We start from the raw sequence: 24,007 nt of genomic DNA on the forward strand, positions 1-24,007 counted from the left end.
TAATCAGGACATTTACGAAAACAAGCACTGATCATAGGGTTCAGGAGATTCAGGACCAAAACGCTCTAACCAGCTGAGGGAGATCCTTGTTGCTTCAGTAGGAATTTTATTTCTTTGTTGGCAACAAATACACAAAGTTGAAAGTTGCTCTTTATAGTGACTCGCTGTGAGTTGTTTTCTGGCGTGGTTATTCCCCATTATTGTTCAGAGTTTCGTGAAAGATGAATCGCCTGTAAAACTGCTTCGTTTGGCCAGGACGCCCGCTTTTTTCGCTGTTTCATTGAATAGGGATTTCTCATCTGTCAGCAGCTGATCCACTGGCCCGTATTCGAGTACTCTTCCGTCGCCCATCACCAAGATCCTGAACAAAAGAATCAAGCGTTTTAAAAACCAGGATGCGGGATTAGTGAATTCACGCTCTAGGAACTTATCTTTCATAATAGTTTCGGTAAGCTACATGACGAAAACATAGAAAGGCACTCACTTATCGTAGTCCAGGACGGTGTTGATACGGTGTGCAATGGCCAAAATTGTGCATCTGGCAAAGCTTTTTTTGAGCGTTGTCTGAATCAAGCGGTCCGTGTCCCCGTCCATCTGGGACGTGGCCTCGTCCAAGAGCAGCACCTTCGGTTTCCTTAGCAGCGCCCTGGCCAGGCACACAAGTTGCCTTTGTCCGACGCTGCAGAAGAGTTGGTAGAACTCACATTATGTTTTGCACAAGCTGCAAACGCTTCCGCCCGCTGTAATTTACGTTGCGCTGAACAGCAAGCAAACATCCGTCACCGCTATATCCTAGAAGCCTTTTTATTTGTAAGGGACATGTGCAATGGAACGGCGTGTCTGGAGAAATAATTAGAGTTGGAAATAAACATTTGCAAGAAAACTGAACTTTTGCACTAACTCTGGCTACGGACATCTAATGGAAAACTTGGGTCATGCAAGATGTTGTATCTTGCATGACCCAAGTGTTAGTATTCTGGTGTTAGTATTCACTAACACCAGAATTGTAAAGTATTGTGGTTGTGTCATGTTGCGTTTTTCCGCAATCACGTCGCTCACCCAATGAAGTGATGGCTTCTCAGCAGCAACAGACTATGGTGCCGTTATTGGTGTCAAACTGGAAATATTGTGCTGACACCCATTTCGGTCCAACCGATATCTGTGAGCTATCGAATAATCGCGCCGACGCCTTGCTGACATACCGTATCCGAAAACTTTAATAATTGAGTGTCGCAAAATCTCGTTGGGGATTCGGCTATACTGGCGAGGCATCCCGATTTTTGACCGACTCAAAACCAACGTTGAAAAAAGAAAGAAATTAAACGAAACAGAATCTACTTATCTTTAAACCGAGAAAGACTGAAAAAATCGGAGCGACCTTAGCTGCTGTCCATCTCCCTTCGACCAGGACTTTTGTTTAAAGGGGTACTCCGGCGATTTTGTGAACGTTCCCAACTAACTATATTTTCAAAATTCCCGGCCATTATCCTTTCCGGTATGCTAATTAGTATCGCAAAATTCAAAATTAATATTGTGGAATCGAAAAGTGAAATGATCCCAAAACGAGTATTCAATTGTCCCCGCCCTTTCCGGTGCATTGAAATCAGGAGAAGGAGGGTTCGCAGGTCGAGGGGGAAGTCTAAATTTAGACTATGCCGAGCATTTGTTTTCTGCTGTTGCGCGGATGCCGGAGCCAGCTTCCAAAGCATTCATTTGGCACCATGAAACGGCTTGTAATCAGTTGGGAACAAAGTCTACATTCCAAAGAGTGGACCCTGACGGTCCACTCTTTGGAATGTAGACTTTGTCTTACCCTGACGTCACTTTTTTATTGTTGCCAGTAGAGACTTTTTGATTAAAAAACACGGTGATGACCAAAAACAGAAAATGCAATAACGTCGCGAAAAAATTCTTTTAGTCCAGAATAACTATTTCAGCGATGTTTGCTGATATGTTCTGCAAATTTTCATAGGAATCGCGGACTCTAAAGAAAACGTAGCAGTACCCCTTTAAGCTCTCCCACCTTTTTTTGGGTCTTCGTATAGCTGTGAGCGAGAGCGACGGCCTATTCAAATAAATCAGAAGAGCGAAGCGAAACACGTGACCGCTCGACGCAGGACAAAAACGCTTGGACGAACATTTGTCGCCTAACTCGCACTGACGCGCTGATGAGCTCACCGGGGCAATAGTCCTCGCCGTTTCCCAAGTTATGGTATTGTTTAGTGGGCAATGTAGGCCAGAGTTACGAAGTGCACTCTTCAGTGTTTTGTTGCTTTCCTGCGTGGGAGTTTCGACCGTGATGTTTCATCGTAAACGTCCGATATACGCCCAAGCAAACTTTTCGGTAATGGTTGTTTTCTTCGTCGCTGTTCATGGAACTATTGTGCTGTGTTTGTTGGACGCGCTTCAACAAATAACTGGTTATCAGTGAGTGCGAGACTTTCATTAAATATGAGCCGCCTTCTTCTTTCTCGACTTCGTGTTTACGTTGCTGCATGCTGCCCGAGTCAGAGTAATCATCTATCACAAATTGCATGATATCGCTGTTTAATTTATAAGTACACTGCAAATATATTTCTGATTGTAGTCCTGCTTCCGTGTATATAGAGCCTTTTCGTAGATCGTTCCGATAGCTCCGATATCAATACCCGACAACGTTACGATGTTTAATCAAAGGCGGAGGCGGTGTATCGGGTATCGTTAACGGAGTACTTGGAGTGATCCACTAAAACACTCTTATCTCTTCGGTCCTTCGTGTTTGATTTATACGGTTTGCTTGACATGAAAGCAGTATAATTATATTTGATAGTTTGTTTTACGCTAAACAGAGGAGTATCGGTTTTGTAAATATCTCGAAAACACGCAGTGTATAATGATTGTGGTTTAATAAACTTCTGGAAGCAATATGAAACAATCGGCCGATACAAAGCACACGCATATGCGATATCTAGGCAAAACCTGTTGTTCGATCTGGGCAGTACTCACACAATATCCCATCGATACTACAACAGTTGCGAAACGGAGGTTCGCCAATACCTCCCCGATGTCGGGACGTGGTGCGAAACGGCAGATTCGACCGATAACGGGAACGACTTTCTGCTGACACCGGCACGGCACTGGCCAAGTATTTTCGTGCTGCTTGGGTGGGTATTGTTGTTGTTGTTTATTGGAACTTTTGACAATACAGGATTGTCATGGTGCTGAGGCAAAAGGCGACATTAAGTCACCTGACCAGGCCCCTAGCACCAGACTACACTTGCAGCAGATGCAGCAGATGCAGCAGGCAGACTAGTGGTAGAGTGTTACAGTTAACCATAAACAAAAAATACACAGTAACTAGATCACTACACTACATATCCTCTTGCAATGAAAAATAAATAAGTCGCAATATACAACAAAAATATATGAACTAGATTACTACAATTACATCTGTACACATCATTTAGAAGACAACAGTATTATGCGGAAAGTAAAAAATATGTTTTGATTGTTTTCTGAAAGTCAAGAGGTTAGAATGGTGATCGATTATATCGGTCAAGCCAGGGTGGAGGTTGAGAAGATTGGGAATCTGCCAAGATAGTAATTGCGTACCGTAATTTGTTCTGGTCCTGATTTTTATAAAGTTTGTATTTCTAAAATTGTATTGTGATAAGACCTCAAAAAAGCGCGAGTGAAAACTATTCGTCATTAAATGCCGAGTCTTGCTCTCAACTAGGACCAGAAAGGCTAGTCTTCGTTATCCAGATCGAAGATTAATATGAGCGTTTCTCTGTCGAAGTTTGAAGGTTTTACCCTTAAAACAATCCCAGTAGCCAGTCTTACCTCAGGTTTGAACCTCCGTCACCTACTTCCAAAAGAAGATTGTTCCGTTGCGAGGCCACGAAGTCAGCCAGGTGTGCTTCTCGCAGCGCTTGCCACAGTTCTTCGTCTTTATGGCTCCCAGTGGCATCCAGGTTGTCGCGCAGGCTGCCCCGCACTAGGCTTGGGTCCTTTATAGAATAAAAGAAATACGCCAGGAGGTACTCCTTCGGCCACTGACCCTCCACTTTCACCTAAGGGCACACCTTAACGCCGCGAATAAAACCTAGATTAGGCACAACCGAAAACAAAACAAGAGAGCAAACAAACTAATTTTAAATACAATTCCCATTTACAGCTGCAATCGACACCCGTTGGTTTCCAGTTGTTTCTTAACTAAATGTTGGCCAAGAAGTGTACACGCATATGTGAGTTAAGTTTTAGTGTTGGGCAGTATTGAAGTACAAATGTACCACGATAGAATTTTATACATTCATTTTATTTTGTATTTCTCTATCGCCATAAAATCTTTAAACTGTTTTTTGTAGTTATTTAAAGAAAATATTTAAATATTTTAAAGAAAATGAAATATTTACAAGTCATAATCAAAACTTGAATTTTGCTTTCAGATTTCTGTAGGAATTTCGCAAGTCTTGCGAAGAATTTGCTTGTTTAAAATTAAAATTAGCTCAAAGTACAAATTTTAATTACGACTGTGCTACAATGATGCTATTTGCCGTTTCATGTGGGTATAGAATACCGCACCAACTATCAGACCAACAAACCATCAAACCATCAGGCAGTCAGATGTCCCATTAGATGCCTCTTCAGACGTCGTGTCTCCTCTTCTATCCGCCTTATTTCTGACGACTGGACGTGGTATTTACAAAGAAATTAGCAGCGAGTTTGAAATTTATATGGTATTCAGACCGATCATAATAGTGTTGCCAAATTGTGCAATTACTGGCATATGAAACTGAACATCGTTAAATGTAAATTCACTAGTTTTGTCAAAAAGAAATTGTGCTTCGCACTTTATCAATAAGTTTGTCCTTCTTAGTGTGTCCTCCTATAAATACCCAGAGCTAGTAATTTTTGCTGAAATGTATACATTTTGACTGCCTCACTAACAAAGTGAACCAATTATTGGGCTACAACATAAGGATTTTTTCCTTAGCACCCGTTGCATTAATAGTTTATTTTTATGAAACCTTAATTCGCAGTAATCTCGTATATGCGGCGTCAATCTAGGATCATGGTATCACCTTGCATCCGCAGAAGAATCCATCCAAAATTGCCTTGATCGTTTTATAACCTCCTATCACCGCACCGCTAGAATTACCTTTGTGAAAGCATCTATATCCTTGCCTAATATGTCCCTTCGTAGAAAAATATCCAGCTGATCCACCACGCGGCTGCCACGCGGAGGAAAGGGGTTGGAACCCAGCTTGACCCGGATGTTCCTTTCATAACCTTCTACTCCTCAGGAAAGTTTCAACCCACTCTCGGCTGTCGTAGAGTGTTCTTATTCGGAATATTTCTGAGCGTACCGCGTGAATAAAAGCAGCTGTAACGCGCCGCTTCAGGTGAGGGACTCTTCTGTCGCCGACGCAGGGTGCTCGGTACTATTTGTTTTATTTTCCAGGAACAAAGTGTCACTGTTTCATAAAAAAAACAAAAAACAGTGACCCCCCTTCCCCATTTTTTAAAAATTGTTTGCCATGCCCTTTATTATGCTCTCAGGATACTATTCAATCAATACTTTCCTACATAATTCTGTATATTTTTAATAGAGCAATAGAAATTAACGGCTCGAAACCGAAACATGAGCACAAAAGTTTATGGCCTCGACATGTGAACGATGGGTGCCAAGGAGAGAAAAATGTAGAGAAGGAGGTAGTTCGTCTTTAACGTGGGTGCACCCAACCGTGTTTTTTTTTGTTTTTTTTTCGCTTCTACGGCGTGTGAAGGAGACAACGACGAAGTTGTGTGCACCGTTTGCGGCGTGATTGTTCCACACTGTCCATTCCGCTCAATGCTCGGGGCTTCAAGATTGATTGACCGGGACCAGAAACGACAGTTCCGCAGTAGCGGACCCACGTCCGCCGCAACGTTGTTCTGTCGTGCACAAAAATTGCGCCGTTAAGCCCGCGGTACGTCGCCATATTGAGAATGATGTTGTGCGTGTACTGCCTGCGGTACGTCGCCATTATGAGTATGACAGAGTGCATGTACTTCATGCAATCTGTGCAACGTTTTTTTTATAAACCTTGAAACGTTTATAGGCTAGATTTTCAGTAGAAGGGAAGCCTCAAAAACCGTAGCTGCGAATTTCCCCGCTTTATTTAGCGTAGAAAATAATATAACATGACTTCATGTGACGTAACCTATTCGCACATTGTTTCCCCATTAAATTTAGGGGAAATATTGACGTCGCATGACTTCTTGTCCGTGACCTATATGCAAATTCAGTTTCAAGACTACATTTTGCGGGAAAATTGACGTCACGTGACCTGCACATAAATTCGGTTTACCCGCCACATTTAGCGGGAACATTCAAACGTGAAAGGTGGAGTTAGCACCACTAACCCCACCCACTCTTGCGCTAAATCTTCTAACCTTAATTGACTCTATCTCTAACTAACCCTAACTAATGAAGACGACGACCTAGGACGATGGCTACATAGGACGCCGACCTGCAACAACGACGGCCTGCAATGACGACAACCTGCAATGACGACAATCTACGACGATTACGACGAGCTACGACACAATGACCAATGACGTCAACAACCTACGATGACGACTGCCTAGGGCGAGAACCTACCACGGCAACCGATGACCGTGAACAACGCCGACAACAAAGACGACCACGAGGGTACGCCAAGACAACTTATGTTAAAGCCCAACCTACAAAAAGGTTTCTAGGAAGATAGGAAAATACCCCTCACCACCCTTCCTTTTCCCCTCCCCTCCGCCTAACAGACGGCGGTGGAGTCCTTCTGTTCCTGCGTCTTGGGGCTGGGTAGGCCGGGATAAGCTCCCGGCTTTCCAGCCCTCAGATGTAGCAACAAGAGGATCGAGTCTCGCCTTTGTGCAGATATCAGGGGTAGAGGAGGAAACGGGAAGGGGTGCAAGGAGTATGCGGTAAGTTATTTTGTAGGTTGGTATCAACAAGTTCAAACATCTTAGGACGGGAAAAATCATTATAAATAGCCCGACAAAACTGTGACCGTGACGAACTGCAAAAATGTCAATGTTTCTTCTCTAACCTCGTGCTCTCTTGAAAAGTTCCAGTCAATTCTCGGCTGCCATCAAATGTGTTCTAGTTCGGAATATTTCTGAATGTATCAAAGGAGTGAGTGTATGAAAGCAGCCGTAATGCGCAGCTTGAAGTCAGTGACCCTTCCACTGCCCACACAGGGTGCTCGATACCTTCTGTTTTGGTTTACAGGCACAAGTTTCCCTCATTAAACATATATTATTTTTTTAGAGCGCAGCTGTTAGGCGCCCTTTTTGGCTTGTGCGGCGCCGCCGTCGGTGTAACCGCGCGGGGCGTTATAAGAAGTGTCCCATTATGCAACGCGCGGGATTCGTGACACGAGGGTCACGTGACGTCACGTCATGCGCTGCATTATGGGAAACGTCCCGTGGTGCAACGCGCGGGGAGGAGGGGGAGGGGTGGACGAGGAGGGGAAAGAAGGAGGAGGAGCGAGGATGAGGAGAGAGGAGGGGAAGGGGAGGAGGAGGAAGGAGGACGATGGAAGGGGGAGGGGAGGAGGCTAAGCGAAGAGGAGGAGATGAGGAGGGAGGAGGACAGGAGGAGGAGAGAGAAGCACAGGAGCAGGAGAGGAGGAGGAGAGGGTACAGATGAGGAGGAGGGGCGTACCCTCCCCTCAGTACCCTCCCCTCCTCCTCAAGAGCTGCGCTCTAATTCGGCGCCACAGGAAGTTGTAAACGACTTTCATTTTTTTGTTACATTCATATCCCACTTTCAAATCTTAGGCAATATAGGTGTGTTATAGTTTGGACTCCTCTCCGTAATAATTTCGTGCCCTAGGAGTAAATAAATTATATAGAGTTAACTAGAAGAGACCATCAAACCCTCAAACCATTACGCCATCAAACCATAATTATCATACATTATTACGTAATCAAGTCTTAGATAATAAGGTGTAAAAAAAAAACAATCGACAGACCACCGGGCCATCAAAACTTCACCCTTAAACCATAAGTCCATCCAACCATCAGTACGACAGATGTCCCAAATTACGACAGTTCATATAAGGACACCAAACCATCATGACATCAAACCTCCGTTCTTAAACCATTATTAGGGAATTAAACCATAAAGCCATCGGACGTCCCAAAATACTACAGACCATAAGGCTATTAGCCGATCAGGCCATTCAGCAAACTAAGAAGCTAGGTTATCAAGCCATCAGGAGTCAGGAAAAATAAAACACGATCTACCTGATATACAGCCGATATATTGCTGGTTAGTTTTAAAAGAAACCTAACTTCCGATCTTTTGGTTTCTGAGGCCATAAAAACCGGAAGACCTGTCCTGCGAGCGGCTCATACCAACTCACAAACCACATTTTACACGTTCGGGACCAATTAAACGGCTTGCGCTTCCCAGGCCACAGTGGCGCAGAGGTAGCATATTTTTTTCCATCGCACACTACCGTAGAAATCACGACAAAACATTATCGCTGCGAAGAGTCAGTGCATCTTCCATGTATACCTACTGAAAAAATTTTTGATCCTAAACATTGGCTTAGGACATCTATTTCATAAGTCGGTATCAGTAGAAGATTTGAAGAGAGCGATCATCGGTGCCGATTTCCTGAGAAACGGCAATCTACTGGTGGACCTGACCAACAAAAGATAATCGACGCAACCACAAATGTGAACCTCTCGGTGGTACCGCGAGGTCCTGCGTTCAGTTTTACAATCGAGAAGCCGCTGCCTCATGAGAACACATGCCTTCTGGACATGTTTCTCCCGTTTACCAAACTATAAACACAGAAGTCCCGAGGCATGATGTAACTTTTTATATACCTACGGCTGGCCCATTGAGGAACAAGTTGTCTTCGACCAGAAAACCTTCGGGGCGCACATAAAGAATATGAACACATCCTTCAGCTTGTAATTGAGCGCTTCTCGTCTAGTTTTTGGTCATCCACCCTTCCCATAGTGAAGGGAGGAGAAAGAAAACGACACGTAACTGGTATCCCTGCGGCAACTACCGCGACCTCAATTGCGCTACGGCACCCAATAGCTTCACTGCTTGAAATGTCCACAACTGCACTTCATTGATACCAGACACGAACATACATTTTCAAATCATCCCCACTAAGGCGCATCATCAAATTTCCGTTGAGCCGGCCGATATATCATACACTGCAATAACAACTTTTTTTTTAACATGTTCAGATGCCTTTAGAGATTCGTAATGTGGGCCGAAAGAAATGCTATCAAGTATAAAACACTTGTGGAGAAACAAATCCCCCTCTGCCGCCACAGTTCAACACCCATCGTTCCAAGAGCGATTCTGTTTGCACGGTGTGGAACGTCCATGCCAGTTGTTCTCAACCATTGCTGTTAACAATTGACCAGTGGTTCTCAACCTTGTGGATCGGCGGATATGTTGCAGGACCCTGTTCGTGGTGACGGGAAGGGAAAGGTTTGTGTTAATTATAATGATTTAATAAATAAATAGAACTCAGGGGTAGGTGAAGTAGATATCTTTCGTTGACACACACACACAAAAAAAAAAAAAGCCTACACAAAAACTGAAACGTTTCTTCTCAATCTGAAAAAAAAGACAACCTTTGTTACCCGGCTTGACTGATGAAACAGGACTTCGCGGACTCCTAGAATGCCTTCGCGAAACGCAAAGGGTCCGCAGACCCTCAATTGAGAACCACTGGTTTATGCAATAGCAGTTATCGTTAGTTCAGGACACAGCCGCACCCACTGTGCACCGCAGCATTTAGAAGAATGGCGCTACGAACGAAAGGTGTCAATTGTCTAGTGCCTGTTCACCAATTGAATTGGTTTACTAATGCTGCTGAAGCCTGTTTTCGCGCGACCCACTAGATGCAGCACCTGAGGAATGACGGTGAGCGCGTTCCTGAGCCTCCTCAGCGGCACGGCGTTGATGTCGACGCCGTCAATGCGGATGCTGCCCCGGGAGCTTTTAAGAACCCGGAGGACTGCGAGCACCAGGGACGACTTGCCAGCTCCGGTCCTTCCTACGACACCCACCTTTAGAGAGAAGAGATCCGCAACACACTTGTTTATCAAGTCAATAAAACGATCGCAAAGCTGCCATATCAATCCTAATCTCTGCAAGCTTGAGGACTTTGTTTGGCTCACACCTTGTCCACATTGGAATCAAGAACACGCACCGCAAAAAATAAACTTCTACATCTTTTTTTTTTTTTTTTTTTGCTGTGGAGCATTGGCAGAATTTATTTCTGGGATGGTTGAAGGAGCACAGAAAGCTATTATTAGTATTAGTGGCACACAGCGATAAATTGTTCTAAATTGTGTGACGGCTATTTTCCCACAACATGGTGGAGACCAAAACAAGGCCAGACACTAAAACCGAACGCGGACCGTGATGAGGTAACATTTTTCGAACCTTCAGATGGTGAGAAATACGCTAACCAAAAGTATCATTTGTCATGCAGAACGCTGAAAGTCAGCAAAAACTTCGGTTTCAGTACTAAAAGGAAACTCTTCGCCTACCACGCATTGTCTTACATTTTATCAAATCATGTAATGTTTTATAATGAACACTCTACGCGTAGAATTTCGTACGTCTGTTTTTCCGTCCGTACGTCCGTCCGTCCGCACGTACTTTATGGCAGAGCGCCTAAGCTCAATCGGTTCGGACACAACAGCAAAATAAACGAAACAACGTAAGTGCTTAAGCAATGTTACTCGGAATTAATCAAATATACGTATTCCGACCTACCACCATAAATATACCACTGAGCGTCTCTGTAGCAGCTCAGAGCTCTACCTTTATCCCAGCTTAAGTAATTTCTAGGTGGACAGGTGAAGGTATATGCCCTACATCTCGTGTTACATTACCACATACTGATACTCTCAGTAGTACAAGGTTAACACGTAAAGGAGAGAGTGATAAAATAACAATTAATAATATACACTCCTTCACTCCATGAAGTCATTATTTGATATATTCCACAGAAATTCGAATGCTCGTCCTTGTATCATGCAGTTTATGCATTACATGATTTCCAGAGGGGGGATCGGTGGTCGAGTGGGCTAGGGCACACCAGCTCGGAGCACGTGGAGCGAAAGCTAGAGCTGCAGGATCCAGGAATCCTGGGTTCAATCCCCACCCTTGCCCGTTTCGATCTCGATGAGCACCGTACAGGCTTGCTGTCGTAACTCACTACTGCGTGGGGCAGGTTATAGACCCCGTGCTAGCTGTTGTACCACACTGGCGAAATTGCTCATCTACAGCTGAGTCACCAGACGCCAATTGAGGCTAACTTCCGGCTGCTTAAACATATACACAAAACACAATTTGATTTTGCAGATAAATGAGAGCGAAATTTAACCTTTGGTGTATTCGCCACACTCGTAGATGCATTCACTGTCACAAATAAAAAAGAAACGGGATGAGAGTGCATTCGTCACACAACTTGCTAGGCACCATATTGGCATCATATGCCGCGTGAGCCAAATAGGCCTTTAATTTTATATATAATAGTCTATGAACGGGCCGCATAAAACAGTTCTTAGACGCATCACCCTAAACAAGCTGTACAGAAGTAACCAAAGATGGTGCATTTAGTACATAAAGACAGAAATAATTTACTTACTGAAAAAAGATTGCCATAAAAGAGAATAGAAACATCATAGCCTGTTTCCTTTGTATTGCCTTCGATGTCCCTCTTTCGTTTTCGCAATTTAGAGACCAGCATACTCAGCCATATACAATGAATTATCTTACACGGGAAATTAGTAAGAATTAAAATGGCGAATTCGCTAGCGACGGCGCCATCTGCTAATAATTGTGTTCGATTTTTGCAACCCCTCACAGATGGAGGCGACTACAATTTTGTGTCAGATATGGCGTGAGCTTTTTTTGTGTGTCTAATGCATGATTTTATTTTTACGAATAAAACACACTGAATGGACCCCAAGCCAAAAACACTATTATATTTATCGAACCTTCGGATATATATCAACCGCTGCCCACAAAATGCGCAATTTCGGCCGCATCTGTTCAAAAAGTTTACCCGCTATGTTATGAAACAAATTCGGGTGGTTTCCTCAATGGGTCAATAACGCAAATGACTCACATGGTATAGTTCCTAGCAGGCCCCAGATAAAATCACCTTTACAACTAAAAGACGTTTACTGTTATCCATAGTAACCCTCAGATGTAGGAAAAATAAAAAAAGGACAGTACAACGCTAATTATTCCTGGTGCAGGAATAGAATAGAATCACCTTTTCAAATAAAAGACGTTTACTGTTATCCATAGTAACCCTGATACGTAGGGGAAAAAAAAAAAAAAAAAAAAACGAACAGTACAGCTTTAATTATTCCTGGTGCAGGCTTAGAGTCGTGTTCGTCATCGTTTTTATTGTCACTACCTCAATCTTCAGTTCATGTTTACTGAAGACTTCGTTGCACTGTACGTTTTTTTCCCTACGTCTCAGGGTTACTATGGATATCATTCACCAGCTCGCCTGTGTTTTTTACCTTTCTTCACGTTTACTGTTCTCACATCGGATTCCAGGTCATCCTTACAAAACAAGACATTTCTAAATATTTTTTTAAATTTATTTTAATTGCCACAATACGGGTGGCACGACGCCGTCGAAGCACGTTAGAAGATAAGAGGGATGTCCGAACATAACGAGAAAGGGGACCGAAATCCCATTTGGGCATTACGAGTCTACCGGCTAAAGAACTCTCAGGTTTTAACTCCGGGCGCACGGGATGGGGCGGTTGCGCACCTCGCGATCTTGAAAACCTGTGATGGAATAATTACGGTTCCTCAAACTATTTAATCTTGCCCATATCTCGCAGGGTTTGCCAGAAATGCGAGCGAACCCTTGACACACTTGCTTCATGGCGAGTTGGGGCCATTCAGACGCCTCTTTTCTTTTTTTATTTTGTAGCTCGAACCTTTCCCGGCTGGATTCTCCGACCAAGCTGCACTCTTATAAACAAGTTAGTAAACAATCAGTAATGCAACAATTACAACCTCTTTGTGGGCGTTACTACCGCTTTGCTAGCTCTTCACTACCTGAAATACGCTACAGGCAGTAAATAAGGTACGCTACATGCATTAACTCCTGTTGCTAAATAGCCAAAAAAGTATGAAGAGTGATGATATCTATACTAGATAGAGCAGTAACAGTTACGAATACGCTTCAGCAGTAACTGTTACGAGCTCTCCTGTTACTACTTGGCATGGAAAGTCGGGTCGTTAATCATAACAATATAAGTCGACAACTGTAAATGGCAATCGAGTCAAAATCACGGGGCATGGACGACCGGGGATCTTGAACGCCAATCTAAGATATGCGTGAGTGCTCTTTACATCTTCTGAAATGCCGCAGAAGGTTGTCCGTTAGTATAGTGTCGCTGCGGAGCTATACGGAGAAGCTAAAACATGGTATAGGAAGCACAGAAGAGCAGGTAGTAATATCGGCTGTCGGAAATAATTACTGCGTGAATGGATTTCTTTTCACTAAGAGTCATTTCTTGGACCGCCCAGAATTTTGTCGGACGACATTAGTGAGAACAGAAAAACATTCTGTTAAAACTATTCTTTGCTGAAGTAATCCTTTAGAAAATTGTGCCTTAAAAATGGCGGATACGTAAAAGAGGGAAGAGCCATTGACTGATCCAGTGGGTGCATTGGCGCGTGCGTTCATGTAAGTGTTTTGTCTACTCCGTTTGAGCATGTTATCCCTATAAGTGATGCGTTCAACCGATTGGCGACGCGTGTAATGTGTGCGTAATAAAGGCGTAGTAGATGTATCATTTTTCAAAACCGCCTGAGACTGGGAGGAGAACACGAAGATCTCAAATTGAAAGAGAAAGGAACTGATTTCCAGAAGGCAACATCTCAAACTTATCTTACTTGTTTATTCACTTACATCTTCTGGTATACGACACTCTCAAGATCGCCAAACAACGTTCTGCACATAAAAACCCAGAGAAGTTCAAATCACAAAAACAATATAACCCTGGCAGGCATCCTACAACTAGTCATCCACTAAACACACCAAGGTACATTTGTTTTCTCTATTCTAACTACTGAACACACAAAAACACAACAAGGAACGCTTTTATTAACACAATAATGCTCTAGACACGTTTTATTTTTTATCTGTGTGGTGGTTGGTTACTGATCTTGAGAAATTTCTATATATGAAGATGCAATTGAATAAACAAATCCGCAGTATCTGGGACCTTTCCTTCTGTCATTCATTTCCGTTTTTTCTACTTTCGATTCTTCTTGTTCTCCACACAGTCTCAGATGGTTGAAGAAAATAGTAAAACACCAGCTCACCTGCGCCATCAGTGTTATACTGTAGGAGACCATAATCTAGTCGCGCGGACAATATAAATATATTATGGCACTTTAATTGGGAAATAGCTAAAGCCCCCTACCTTCTCCAGGTAAATCGAAACTCCAATTTTTTAGGTAATTAGTGTATGTTTTAAATCAGTCTAGTTGTTCCTACTATGTTTTTTTTTAATAAACCCATTTGTCGTTACTGACTTCCTTGGCTTTACGAACCGCCAAGAGACTCCTTTTAATAGCTGCGGTTACTAAGAGGTAAGTAACATATGAGACAAAGAGTTATTAACTTGTAGTTACTAAGTACTAAGGCCATTTTTCTAAGAACGTGTGTTGATGGGTGGAAGCAAGCAAGGCTAATCTCCCAGTAACAACAAGCTTGGCGCAGTATGGCCATAGTAGCTTTGCGCCATAAAGCCCGTAATCAACAACAACAACAACAGTAACAATGACGGCACTTCGGCAACACCTCATTTCTGCTTTTCTTTTCCCCTCTCCCCGCACTCAGTCGCATGCACCGTTGCGTGGCGCGCAGTAGGAAGCGAGTTGCTGCGAATGTTCAAGGTGCGACCCCACCGTACAGACCGTTTGCTTCGGTTTGACGGTTCATAGCTTTCTAAGTATTCTACAGTCATAAGGTTAATTTTAAATTAAAGAACTGCGTTTTGATTGCACTTTAATGTCGCGATGTTACGTTTATACTCACTTGCTAGTTTATTATTTAACTTTCAGTAGACAACAGTGCATGGTATTGAACAATTTTTGCCTCGTGTTATAACGTCCCAACATCCACGATAATTCACGAAAGGTCTATTGGATATACTTAATTAAAAAAATAAAGAATGAAGTGTACAGATATGTATATCCATAAAATAAAATAAAGTATAAAATTATACTGTTTCCGCTGCCATAAAAATAAAATCACGAAAACTAATGAAAATTACGAGACATTACATTATAAAACGTATTTCGATATAAAATTTTCCAGAAACTGCGTATCGATAGATTACAAGTGAAATCTTGTATTACATATCAATCTTTTCCCATTTAGTTACGGAACGTTGCAGTTTTCTACAACCTAATACAGATGGCGACACGTGCTGAAAGGTAGCTTGATTTGCACTTGTCGGTCGTGTACCACTTGAAACACCACGTGAGGGACAGAAACGGCGCTAGGTGTCTGTGTGTCTGAGGCCAGAAACACCCACAGTAAGCGAGCCAGAGATGTTAGAACAACAAGCACGGGGCCGCGGGGGAACCACAGCTGCGTTTGCGCGCGTTCCACTCTGCATCTGTATGCCCAAATGAAATGTACGCCAGGCCCGTAGCTCTCAATTAAAGTGCCTCGATAAAATTCACGATTACAAGTACCACCAACAATTGTTGTCGAAACGGGCAAGTCACGTGCCACGAGCGGGTGCTCCGCCGCCATTCAATCCCAAGGGTCGCTTGAGAAACGGGCAGCGTGCAATGGCGCATTCGACGCAACTTGAAAGACAAATACCAACGTATAACGTTGACAGATGCAAACACATCGAGGGGCTGACATAATCATCGAATAAATATGGTTTGACCACCCGCTTGCGTTGGTGGCGAAAGTTCGCTGTCAGCGCACTCCTTTGTGGCAAACCCTTTGCCGAGAAGATTGGCTGCCGTCAGCATGGGGATTTGTTTCCAGCACTCTTCAAGTAAAAGTTGAGTCAGAGTTGCGCGTCTGTTTTCCACGTGCCGCCGCGGCGCTATTTGCGAAATAGATCACGTGAGGAGCAAAAAACCCAGCGCCGTGCACGAAAGTCGCTGATACGGTCGCTTTGCCGACGTTGCACGCGCCCAGACGTATGTTCTTCTACTTTTGCCTCCTTCTTCTAATTCCCTGTTTTCCATGCGCGGCGGCGCTATTCGCCGAATTCTCTCTTCCTCCCTTCGCCGAGTTCAGGGCCCTTCAGGAAAGCCGGCGCTACGACCCCCCCTGAGGATGAACGCGCGCAGCTCTGCTACCCTAGGTAGACATACAAGAACTCTCCTATCGAGTTTTGAACAGCGCTCCAGTAGAGCAAAACAGAATAGTTTTGGGTGGCATTTCCGTGCGTCATTATGATCCCCCGCTATAGATCTTTACACTTCGTTTCATTCTAACTGCCAGCGTCACCTTTTAAATGAGACGAGAAGCTCCACCTAAAGAACGAGCTTTCTGCCCTTGCTAATAGTTAGCTAATAAGAAGTATTCACTGGATGCCATATTCGTGGGTGCTGTCTAGAGCGCATGCTCAGAACGAGCCCACATTCATAGGTAGCTAACACCGAAAATCTTGATGGTGCGGAATGCACGTTGCGAAAGAACCGTGAAAGCTCGCCATCAGCACGCGCTCAGCAGTCGCGCACACAACTATGGTCGCCAGTGAATACGTCCTATTGAAGTGTGATCGCCCAGGCACGCGCAACCAAAGCACAGCGGAAGCAAGCGAGCGAGGGTGAGCTCAGGGCTTACAGCCTCCCTGCCAAGCAAGGGCGCTGGCACAGTGCGAGGTTATTGAGAGCATCGTTCAGGGGAACAGGCTTTTACCTCTAGCTTCGACTTCGCTATCACGTAAAGTAAAACATACTTGCTCACAATGGCTATAAAAAAAAGAACAAAAAAACAATACAAATAAAAGGGACTTTTCGCAAACCGTTGCTGTGTTCCGCGTACCGCACTACTGGAGCCTTTGAAGCATGCTTTTAAGCGCGCAATGGAGCGGGCAGAGCCAGGGTACTTTCTAGTACACTCCAGTCAGGGCGTGAACCAGACGCAGAAAGAGGACCTGACATGATCTCTTGGCCAACCAGAAGCTGAAAAGAGCCCCCTAGCGGTAGTAGCGATAAACAGTTTTAATCATAGATACGTGGTTTTAATTAGCGCGCAAAAGTTAAATCTAGTAACGTTTCATGGTTGAAAATAGGGTGCACGCGATCTTTCGATTATGATCATGCAGAAAGATGTAAGAAACGAATGTGCCTCTAGACTTCTGTTTTGCTCAGACAGAGTGTGACCGCTCGGACGGATGATTGCCTTCGGCGCCTGGCGTACGGATTACGTTGATTGTTCCGCTAGTCGCGCTCTTTCACCATGATTTTGTATGACCGCATCACATGCACCATATTTTCAGTCATCGAGAGTTACTCCGACGTTTTTATTAATTTTGTTTCTCGCGACCACCGCCAGGGCATTATTTTCCGTCTACCGGTTGGCCACATTCGAACTTGTGAAGACACCCTGGAACACGCCCAGCACTCTTTCGTTCAATGGCGTCTCCTCATTTGACTCCTATACTTTTCAATGAATGGCCAAACTTTCTGCATATACGGCTCTGGTACCCGACTCTTACTGGACACGCTCTATAGAAAAATGAAATAGCAGATAACATAATGCCGTCGTAGCACTATAAATGACAACAGCTCGAGCTGGTAGACGCGCTTTCATGCTCTCCCGAAAAAAGAAAATCGGTGGAAACAAACTGAAACAAAACATAAACTTCCAGGGCAAAACAGATGTCTCTTTTGCACATAACTATTTGTTTACGTAACCCACGGCACATGAACGCAACTCCGATGCCCATCGACTTCGCTGAGACCTATCGGAACCATTGCTGTGACTGAACAAGGGATTAACACAGGGCTGCTTAATTTTTGTTTTTGTGTTTGCCTCGTTGGATCTTCTTGCGGGTGAGCAGTACGAAGCTATGGCTGTACGCAGAGAACCACAGAAGCTAGAATAAATAATAAAAACACGTATATGCATATTTTCTGCTGCCATCCTGCTTGCGGATGATTTTCTTAGTACGTCGTCACGATTGCATTGGTGGTGTATCAACCTCGGTCTAGCAAACAAAAGGGTCATACACGAAAAAAAAAAAAAAAAGCACACCTTTTCTTGCGGTTGCACAGAAAATGTGACTCCTTTCAGGACATCTGGCAAGATCCCGGGCCGGTAAGACGTAGCGTAGCCCTGGAATTCCAACCTTCCTTCGCTTGGCCATTTTTGATCCACGGGCAGAACCCAAAAGGCCTCCTGTCGACTCTTCTTATCCTTGTATGGCTCTTGAACGTCCACATCAGGCTGATACCAAAAAGAATATATAGGTTTAATGGAATATGTTTTACTTACGTTTTATTAACAATTGAATCTATTTTGGTATAGCTCAAAGAATCTGACCGCATGTGTTTGGTTACCACATGTTGCATAGATGTCAACTTAGTTACAAAGTGACAAATCAATGTACGCCAATTTACCATGACGACGGGCCGTATCCTTAGGAGTCCGGTCATATTGGTTGATTGCTCAAGTCCTCTTATAGTTTGCACTGATGGGCCAAATATTAGTACCGCCTACCTAATACCACGTTGATAAAGCTACGGTACGAAAGCAGTTGCTCCAACAAAGTACGATCAAGTTTGTGCTCAGAAACACTTGTACCAGGACCTGCATTGGATCTAGCTCTCATTTGAGCCACAGGTATCCTATTTTGCTTCACCAAGCAGGAAAGCCGCCAACCTCCATATTCTGTGATAAGGCCTGAGCGTGCCACGCCTCGGCGTCTATGTAACGGTTTTACCGTCATTCTTCCACTTTTGATAGGTACTATTGACAGCAGCTCGTGAACACACGATGACATGTGCAGTTTTCAAGACACTTCTTCCGAATTATGGGGGGGATCACGAGCTGCCTCTTGTTAAAGTCGCCTAAATCAGCAGCCTTTTTCAATACTTGCCAACGTAGTCTACAATCTTCCTCTGTATCCCCGGCAGCCGTCAGCTAAGATCCGCTTCAGCAGGCGGTAGATAACGCGGATGGTGCGTCAGCAAAGCGTGCACATTAACATAATGTAGAGGGCGTCAATGTTTTGGCTGATCAGTGCATTATATACGACTTCATGTTGCACCTCTAAGTAGGGTTGCTCATCGATGGTCTGTCATCTTTAGATATTAAATATAATGTAAGGGTGGCTTCATTTGAAATGGAACACGCTTGTCGGGGTGGATAGATTTATTTAAGGAGGAAAACACGTTCTATCCCCATATCCGCAATTAAAAAATACACTCTTTAAATTTGTTTAGAAAACATATATATATGTACAAGGATTCGGAACTGAAGCAAGGTGAAATGCCAGAATTTGTGAACCCACTTTCTCAGTTTAAGCCCGTCACAAGTTAAATTTGGCTGCTTAATTTTGGTACACAGTTGTGTCGATTGATATAAATATGTCAAAAAAGCGAACATTCACGCTTATCTTTTTTGTAAAATGATGACGCATGGCGCATTTTATTTTCTTTAAACTTTTGTTGGCAAATATCATCCCCCCCCCCCAAAAAAAAAAAAAGAAAAAAAAAGGCCAACATCGCAATTTCACGCTTTGATCATATATTCCCAGCCTTGTATTTAGGATGTACTATATATATTCATTCTAAATACTATAGGCTAGTACATTTATACATATGCTATCTACATGGTACCATTTTACTTAATTCATTGTAAGGAACTAGTTTGTAATAATAATTAAATTTTGTAAAAATAAACTAATTTGGCCATAATTTGTGCCCGGTTTGTGGAAGAAGGATTTTTTTTTTAATTTTTTCTATTGTTCTCAATAATGCTTATTTTCAATGGGCTAAGGTTCCCCCGCTTTCTTGTGTTTTCAGTAGAAATGATCAAAAATATAGGCAAGCAGCCGAATTTGCAAAAAGGGTGGTATCGCAAGTAGGCTTTACGGCAAGGTTTTTAAGTCTTAAATGTTACAGCGCTAATGGCAGGGGCGTCGCAAGCGTTTCGGAGGTGAAGGTGCGATGGAGAGTGGCGGTGCATCACGATTCCTGTATTTTGCCGTCATGCATAAAACCGTTATACATGCAACCATGAGGATTCCAGCAGGGTACCGTCATGCTTACAATTGTCACATACGCAGCCATTAAGGTACCGCTAATGTACCACAAGTAACCATATGTTTACAGCGAGGTGCCGATATGTTTTGGCCGCGTCCATGTTGCCGGTGACTAACATCCTTCCACCGAAGGACTCAAGTTAGCCTCGCAAATTTTGGCATTGTGGTATTTCGGTATTTCACGTTCACCGTCCTGGTAACTCTACACCGGCCGTCTTCGGCGATCAACCTGGAGCATTTAACATTTTCAGTAAGGTTCTTTGCCTAGTTGAACTTCGAGAAGCGCAGTCGTCTTGAAATTTAGAGTCAGAGCAGCAGCGGCCGCACCACGTACCTTACCGAAACATGACCGACTGAGACAATATTTCGACCGGCAGTGGTGACCCGCCGATATCGCAGCCGCCGTGGTTGCGAAAGCGGCTGGACCTGCTCTGCTCCTCGCCTCGGTTTCTCCTCAGTCGGTTGTAGAATTCCGACGATCTATGGGCCTGGAGAGACGTTTGGTGGGCCAGTATTTCTTTGATTCTGGATTTTAACTGGACGGCCCCTCTTGGAGTTCGGCTGGGCGCCGCCAGCGTTGCGCAGCTGGCGCGCCGTATCCGAACAGGCATCAACAGCGGCTTGCTAGGCCTACGGCCTGCTCTCGTCACCGAACCGAAGTCACGGAAGGCTAAAGGCGTCTTTCCGTGACGCGGTAAGCGAGTCGCGTGGTTTTCGTTCTACTTTTAGTTTAAGTTACCTTAAGTATGCTTCATTGTGATCATGCGCGCCAAGTGTTCGTGATAAATTGGAGATAGAATGGTTGCACTTGATCACGGTTTTTGTCCTAACCAACCAGGACAAAATCATTCTTTGAACTCAAACCGCCGATTATATTCCAAGAACAGATGTCCTTTGCTCGCAGGATTCGTGATCGGCGTTTCCTAATCAGGAGCGCATCCTGTGAGATCAAATTATACTTGATTATAATATTGGTTGTCACGAGGAGTGCGGAACCTGAGAGCGCGCGTGGCTGGAGTAGCCGTCGCAAAACCCGTTCGCTGTAGCGCCATCCTCGCTGGCGCATTCCGGCGTTTGGTTTGTTCCGATATCCGCCCGTCTTAGTTTCAGAAATAGACGTTTCTGTTTACTGAAACTAAAGCACACATTTTTTTTTTAATATAATAACTAAAAGGCTTTATATCTTAAGTTGGAACATTGGAAATCTAAAACGAGCGGAATAAACGAGGAGTCATGCAGGAGAACGATTTTCAATTTAGGAACAATTTACTACCTTACCCTCTACCTATGCTCGGTGTCAAATATATTGCGTTACGTGGTGAAAGCCAGCTTAGCTTTTATAGTGCTCCAACCCTTTGAAAGGTACTCTCGCGAGTACACGCAAACTAGAAAGCCACACACTCTCCCAGCAGCGCGAGACTGCTGCACAGTGGAAACTACGCTCGCCTTGAAAATGTAGCGCATAATAGTCGATGCAGAGTATATAGAAGATTTAGATACGAACACTGTCAGTTTGGTTGGATGCAAGAGAGCCTTTGTAATTAGTTTAAACGACTTGCCGACGACATAACGGAAAGGATTAACCTATCGATCAAGTACCTTTGGGGGTGTCGGTTTCAAACTGTTATGGTTGTTATGGTTGTAAGCAGTTTTCCAGCATCATTTCGTCACCGATATTTTTCAATAGGGAACAATGTTTGCCCCCACTCTTCCGCTGTTTCGAGGCTACTGGCAACACACGTCTTTCTCCCCATTTGGAAGGGTTACAAAGTTGGGAGGTCGATGTCAAGGGAACCTGGTCACGGAAGTGGCGCCACGCACGTCAAACTAACGTTAAAGTTGTTTTGAACGCGGAAATAAGAAAACAAATGTATCTGCGAGCTCGGATGCGTGACGTCACACTCCTCGCACCGGGGTTCACGCGGCGAACATACTAACGCGTCCACCACAGAGGCGGGAGGCGCCGTCGTCTCCTTAATCCCTGTAAACTTCTTCCCGAAAAAAAAAAAAAAAGCTTCTAATTGTGTGTTTTGAATAACCCGATAGCGCGCCCAGGTTTTCTCCGCAGAGTTACTTTGCACGCCACACATGGAAATGACGGCCTGGGGGGGCTGCAAAATTACTTCTACGGGACTCCGAGCCAGGGGCATTCACTTCCGCTTCCGCCATCCTAATGCGCCACGAGTCTGTGAACGTATCTACAGCTGCCACTAACAACGCATGTGGGACGAGTGGGAACATCCTCTCTTATGTCACCCGCTTCTCATTTCCTGTGCAACTCACATGTATTTCTGCTACCATTTATACATCATAGTACATCAAGGTACCGATAAATTTTTTCCCTTTAGGAGGGGAGGGGGAGTTTTTGGTTAGGACACTTGAGTCGGTCTGCATATTTTGGTTTCTTTTCGAATATATATTTGTTCATTCCTGACCTTGTCTATCTTTCTCTGCATGTTGTGTTTTCTACCATCCCGAGAAAGCGTACCGACTCGGTCTCAGTTGATGTAATAAAAAAGTGGATACCTGCAACTGGCAGTCTTGGTGTTGTAGCCGTACTTGCAGTCCTCTGCTCGAGCCTGTTACATTCTAAGTTCCTTGTGTCCACTTTTATCAATGGCGGTCAATCACAGACCTGATTAAGTCTCCTTAGGATAGACGATATAAAAAAGGAGATATAAGTAAACGAACGTTTTCACTTTGTGGAAAAAAACGTCTCAACGTGGTTTTGGTGAGGTCAGCTCCCCCCTCCCCCCTCTCCCCCCACCCTTTCCACAGTGTTGCTGTGATGAGGAAAACTAACCTGCTTTGACCGGAATTGCTTCGAACGCGTGGCTTAAAACTTTCTGTGTGATGTGACAGTCAGTTGAGATCAAGTTTGTGCCCAACTGCATTTACCGAGAATGATATTTTATGGGACGTAAGGAAGGAATACCTGGTGGAGGACTAGGCACGACTCCGCGGAAATTAATGGCGGTGAACAAAATAAATTTTAAAATGCACAGCTGAAAATAAAGTAAGGCAAAGTATGAGTCGCATTCAGTCGTACATTTTTGTAGGAAATTACCTACTGCGTATTAGACAAAACAAAACAAGTGAGACTTCCCAAAATATTGCTCCTGCTTCGGGTGCAATATCGCGGCCGCTTCGGGTACAAGAAGTGCAGTATTGCGGCTGCTTCGGGTTGAGTGGTGACTTAATGTACATCAAGAATTTGTAAAGCCGTTGTTACAGTGAGAGATGCCGGCTTTAGAAACTCAATCCTCTCAGCGATATAAAAAATTGCGATAAATTTCCCAACCGTGAAAATACCTGCTGCGAAAATGGACACAACTGCAGACTCAGTTTTGTGCGTAAAAATTAGGTAATTTTTAACGTGGGCGTAATGCTAGCGTGTAGATATTGAACTAGGTCCCTGTGTACTACGCAATGGCGATCTTTATTGTTTTATAAAAAGTTCAAGCATAAAGCATGCCGTTAAAGGTACGAGGAATTAAAAATAACAAAACATTATTAGTTAAAATATACATCCTAATACCTACCTGGTGTTCCTGAATCAAAACGGATATTACAGCATTTTATCCCCTCCGCGTAAAACAAGCTCTTTGAGCAAACAGTAAGGGCTTACGTGAGCTGTACCCATTTTTGTATATCTGAGTGCTCAAAGATCAAATGGCAAAGCGAGAAGTGTCCTCCAAGAGCC

At 43.9% G+C, this 24,007-nt stretch overlaps 1 protein-coding gene across 1 annotated transcript in view; it reads right to left on the minus strand.

Moving 5' to 3' along the window:
* Positions 1–204: 204 nt before the first annotated feature.
* LOC8033029 (ATP-binding cassette sub-family C member 2) overlaps positions 205–24,007 on the minus strand; it is a 40,001-nt gene continuing 16,198 nt past the window's right edge. The window contains exons 3-7 of the mRNA XM_042287004.1: positions 18,294–18,485; positions 9,913–10,071; positions 3,823–3,989; positions 485–679; positions 205–361 (exon numbers count right to left, since the gene is read on the minus strand). Of these exons, the coding sequence (XP_042142938.1) occupies positions 205–361; positions 485–679; positions 3,823–3,989; positions 9,913–10,071; positions 18,294–18,485 (870 nt within the window). The remainder of the gene's footprint in view (positions 362–484; positions 680–3,822; positions 3,990–9,912; positions 10,072–18,293; positions 18,486–24,007) is intronic.

Source organism: Ixodes scapularis, unplaced genomic scaffold, assembly GCF_016920785.2.
Source record: "Ixodes scapularis isolate PalLabHiFi unplaced genomic scaffold, ASM1692078v2 PGA_scaffold8__174_contigs__length_109621045, whole genome shotgun sequence".
In the NCBI taxonomy this organism is placed as follows: Eukaryota; Metazoa; Arthropoda; class Arachnida; order Ixodida; family Ixodidae; genus Ixodes; species Ixodes scapularis.